Source organism: Symphalangus syndactylus, chromosome X (assembly GCF_028878055.3).
Source record: "Symphalangus syndactylus isolate Jambi chromosome X, NHGRI_mSymSyn1-v2.1_pri, whole genome shotgun sequence".
NCBI classification, from domain to species: Eukaryota; Metazoa; Chordata; class Mammalia; order Primates; family Hylobatidae; genus Symphalangus; species Symphalangus syndactylus.
In genome coordinates, this window is record NC_072447.2 from 139,938,860 (window position 1) to 139,943,583 (window position 4,724).

The 4,724-nt window shown below is 46.6% G+C and overlaps 1 protein-coding gene across 1 annotated transcript; it reads right to left on the reverse strand.

The window, feature by feature from the left end:
* Positions 1-2,654: 2,654 nt before the first annotated feature.
* GPR101 (G protein-coupled receptor 101) lies at positions 2,655-4,214 on the reverse strand. Its single transcript, XM_055267528.1, has one exon. The coding sequence runs from the start codon at positions 4,212-4,214 to the stop codon at positions 2,655-2,657; it is 1,560 nt and encodes a 519-aa protein (XP_055123503.1).
* Between the last annotated feature and the right edge of the window lie 510 nt (positions 4,215-4,724).

Here is a 4,724-nt window from a genome sequence, read left to right on the forward strand (position 1 = left end):
ATTCAAAATAGCAAAAAATTTCGAGTACTTGCTATCTCCAAGCTAACCATAGGCCTTATTGTTCATTTAGAAGAAAATGTCATCAAAGCAGAATGCTCTTAATTAGAAGGTCCTCTTTTCCAGGCTCATATTTTCAAAAGGTCTTCACTTTTGAGGAATCCAATTTACCAAAATAATGGACAATGACTAAAATAGGGAAAAGAGGAACTTCAAAAAGGAAAGCAGGGAATCTCAGTGCCCTTGAGAATGTTGTGTGTGCTGTTAAATGGACTTACCATACTTGTACAGGTTCTGGTTCCATTTTGATTTGGGATTTTGGCAAACAATTTTCTCTGATACAGTTTGAAGGGGATGAGCTTTAAAAAATAAAACAAGAAGTTCAGTTTTAACACAATGTTTGGAGACATTTATGTTTGAAATCCTGTTTTCTACCCAAGTAAGCATTTCTACTCAAAGGATAGGCTATAGCTACCTTGAACTCCTTTGACAATTTGAACAGACCTCAAGGCACTGCCCCTCCCCCATAGGAGGACTGATCACATAGGCCATTTCTTCACCCAGATATCCTTTAAGGACAGGTCAGTACAAGAGTTTGGCGATAAATTGGTAGAACAAATTTATGACTGTTAATTCACTTTATGCATTTTGGTAGAAAAATAAGTGATAGTGTAAGGGTAAACTTCAGCCCCCATGCCTTGTCTGAATAACTACAAGTTCCAAATTAATGGAGTTGGAATTAATAAGGTTATCATGGTATTTTTATTTGATGGGTCAGCTCTATATTACTTGGTTCTATTCCCTCTCCTAAATTCTGAACATGGCAATCCCAGATTCCCATGCAGAGTTATTCACAGTCAAAATATATTGCTGTTTACCCCTTGAGAAGTTCATGTTGAAATCTGTGAGGAGGAAGAGATAAAAAAATATAAATGAGCTGCGCATTTATTTAAATGAAACTTGAGTTCTAATAAAGGCATGACAATCACACAAGAATGAGGCTAAACTCTGAAGATGGTCATCTTACAACTACCTGATTAACCATTTTCAACCAAACACTCCCTCCACCCATATTGACAGTGGATTTCTGCATGAACAGTTGGTTGACTTTAGAGTTGCTTTAACTTGTTCTATAGGAGGATCAAAAACACTGGCTTGACTGTTTTTTTGGTTCCATGTTACTTGGTCACATACATACGGCCCATGCCCTTAGAAATGTATATGTATATCCCTGCCCAAAGTTATTTTGCGGTTTGGGATTTGAGGAATGTTCCTGTGAATTGACCCTAGGGATAATTTAGATATTGTTAAAGTTTTCCCAACGTGATTTATTTCAACAGCATTAATTAGGATATGTCTGACCTGAATGCTCTGATTTTAGGACTGTTTGGAATAGGTTAGATGTTTTCCAGGTATTGTGAAACCATCCTCTTTGTCATTTCTGACTCTCTGATATTTCTCTCTCACATCTGCAGAGAGCTTAAAAGCTTTAAAGAGAGCCACAGGTGGAAAAGACACATGGGTGTGCCTGGAGGAAGAAAAATGTTCATTCTGCCTTCCTTGCTCCCCATGTGGAGATCACATTTATTGTCTATGATCTCATGGACACAAAATATATTTCTGATGAACAAATTGTTCCTCAGTGACATTATGAATTTTGTAGGACTTAGGCCACTTCTAGTTGAATTTCTTTTTGTCTGTAAATAGTGTTTGACTAAAAAAGGCTTATTTGACAAAAACAAACCAAAAGAAAACACAAGTGTTGGCAGAGATCTGAAGAATTCCTACCAGCATCTCAATTCAGTCACATAAGGGAAGTTGTAAAATAGTGGCATGATTTCTGCCCCACTATTATTCAAACAGGAGACAGAAAATATTTGTGTCAATTGAAAATTTACACTTGATGACCTCAGTTCCAGCCCATGCATAAACCCAAGATTTTATAGGAAAAAAAGTCAACTGTTTAGCCCCCCGGATGTGTGTTATTTCTCAATCTTTTCCCTTGGACTAGCTTCCCATTTCATACATGTCCTTCTACTTTCCTGGATCCCTTTAGGGGATCTAGAAACCTTCTTGAGATTCTAACTGCAGGAAGCCCTTTGTTTTAGTTTGCATAACAGTCTTTGCACCCGACTGTGGGGCTGTTCAGTTCAGAATTTGGCTCATATGTTGATCAGTCCATTAGGTTCTATTTCTTGAGCTCCATGAATGATTTGGTCCATTGCCTTTCTTTCAGTTGAACATAAGCTGTAGCTCTCGCCCATGAGCTCCCGACCCGAGGGCCGAAAAGTCCTTAAGTTCACAAGTATCATCTTCCCTTTCCTTCAGAGCTAAAGTTGGCATGTTGTAGCTCTGGAAAGACAGAATACCAACTACAAGTCCAAAATGGATAGCCCTTGTTGCTTTAAGAAATGTAGAGCCTAATAATCTTTGGGGGGAAAATTTCAGTCAGAATCCTCAAGTCCATGCTTTTACGGAAAGACCCCAGTTCCTGCCTCTTCTATATATTTATCTACCTTGTGGTGAAGAGCATGTGTGTGCAACACCTTTGCCTGAAATGGTATGGTTTGGCATTAATGGATTGTGGGTCCATTGAAAAGAAATCTCCTCTTGTTTCTCGTGTTATGGACAGTTCAAGGTTTGCCTTAGAACTAACTTCAAGGAAAAGTAGCAGAATCGTAGGAAGGGACAATCTTGCCTTCAGTCCCACCCTCTGTGCCGGCTTCGGTTCCGGGCAGGTCTGGGTGGCTATCTTCTTTCGGGGGCTTTTTCTTGCAGAAGAACTTCTTCAGCATATCCTGGATTTCCTTCTTAATGGTCTTGTGCATGTAGCCGTAGACATAGGGGTGGATGCAGCACTGCAGGAAGAAAAGCCAGATGATTATGGTGATCACCCACTGGGGTACCTGGGTTTCGACATCCACCCACACGGCCAGGACTGCTAAAAAGCAGTAGGGCCCCAGGGATAGCACATAGGAGAAAATGATGATGAAGATCACTTTAGCAGCTTTGCACTGGTAGCACCTGGGCAGAGGAGGGTTGCTGTTGCTGTTACGACGACTGGGTGGGAGGCTCTCCGGGATGTTCACTGCCTCGACGTCATCCTCACTGAAATTGATGTCGTCTTCACCAAACTCCATGTCGTCTTCACCAAACTCCATGTCATCCTCACCCAAGTCAATGCTGCACTGGTTGACCTCTGTGCGACCCTTGTCTGCCTTCATGCTGTTCTCCTCAACTTTGGTGCTGCCTTCCTTACCCTCCATGCTGCCGTCGCTGGCCACCGTGCTGCTCTCTCTGACCTCCTCGCTGCCCCTGGCGTCTACACTAGCCTCACTGGTCCCCGTGCTTCCTTCCTTGGCCTTCGGGCTGCCGTCCTTGGCTTCCATTCTGCCCTCCTTGGCCTTGACCTCACCTTCATGCTGGCCGCAAAACTCACTCTCATCCTGGAACTCCTCCTCCTTCTCTGCTCCCTCTTCATCCTCATTCTCCACACAGTCCTTGACTCGCACTTCCAAGCTGTGTCTCTTGACATTGTACAGCAGAGCATGCTGCCTCCGGGCTGCACCGAACACCACGGTGTAGCAGGCAATCATGACAATCAGTGGAATGACGATGAAGGACACCACGCTGAGAATAGTGTAGCTAGGGCTGGCCCCCCAGATCATGGAGCAGAGGGCATTGCGCTCATCAAAGGCAGCCTGGCCCCAGCCGTAGAGTGGAGGAGTGCTCTGCAGGATGGCCACAATCCAGGTGCCATAGAGGAGCATGTAACCACGGCGCTGGGTCATCTTGGACGGGTAGGAGAGAGGGTGGATGATGGACAAGTAGCGATCAACTGACACCACGGCAATGGTGTTGACGCTGGCGAAGGCGAACAGGTGGGTGAGGCTGACCAGGGCCGTGCAGAAGTGGCTGTTGAGGGGCCAGAAGAGAGGCACAGAGGTGGCCACCACCCAGGGGGCCACGAGCGAAATCTGCAGCAGGTCGGTGACCAGGAGGTTAAAGATAAAACGGTTGGTCACCTGCAGCAGCTGCGGCTTGCGCTGCAACACTAGCGCCAGCACTATGTTGCCGATGAAAGAGGCGGCGAGGAAGATAACCAGCACAGTTGAGCGGATGATGCCGTGAGCCAGGCTGATGGGCATTTTGGAGAGGGGCATGCACGTGTGGCTGCTGTTACTCTCGCGCGTGCTGTTGGTGCAGGTGGACGTCATGGCAACAGCCAGAGGGCGTGAGACAGAGTGCAGGCTCAGCGCCGGCACCGGTGGGTGGCAAAGGGGTGCACAGACCGCACTCAGTGCCTATGCTGGTGACAAAAGAAACACGCAGGCAGAGTTAGTCACCCGTCAAGGGAAGAAGCCTCTGCGCCCAGCAAGGGCGCTGCAGGACCCCCTATCCCGGGTTCCCGCACGGCCCCATCCCCAGTACGGGCAGCTTCTCTGGCTCCTTTCCGGACTCTCCTGATCTGTCTGCCTGTCTCCTCTCTCCAGGGCTCTGATTTCCTCTCATCTGTTTCTCCTGCTGGCGCGTGCGTGCGCGCGCTTTCTCTGCTTGTCTCTCACACTGTCTCTGGCTCCGGGGAGTTTTGGTCGCTAGCGCTAGCGCATGCGCGTGCGCTCTCTGGTTCTGTCTGTTTACCACCGTCAGTTTCTGTCTCTCTCCAGTGTCTCTCGCTGGCGCACTTTTTTTCTGTATCTCTCGGGGTGTGTGTCTGTATGTGTCTC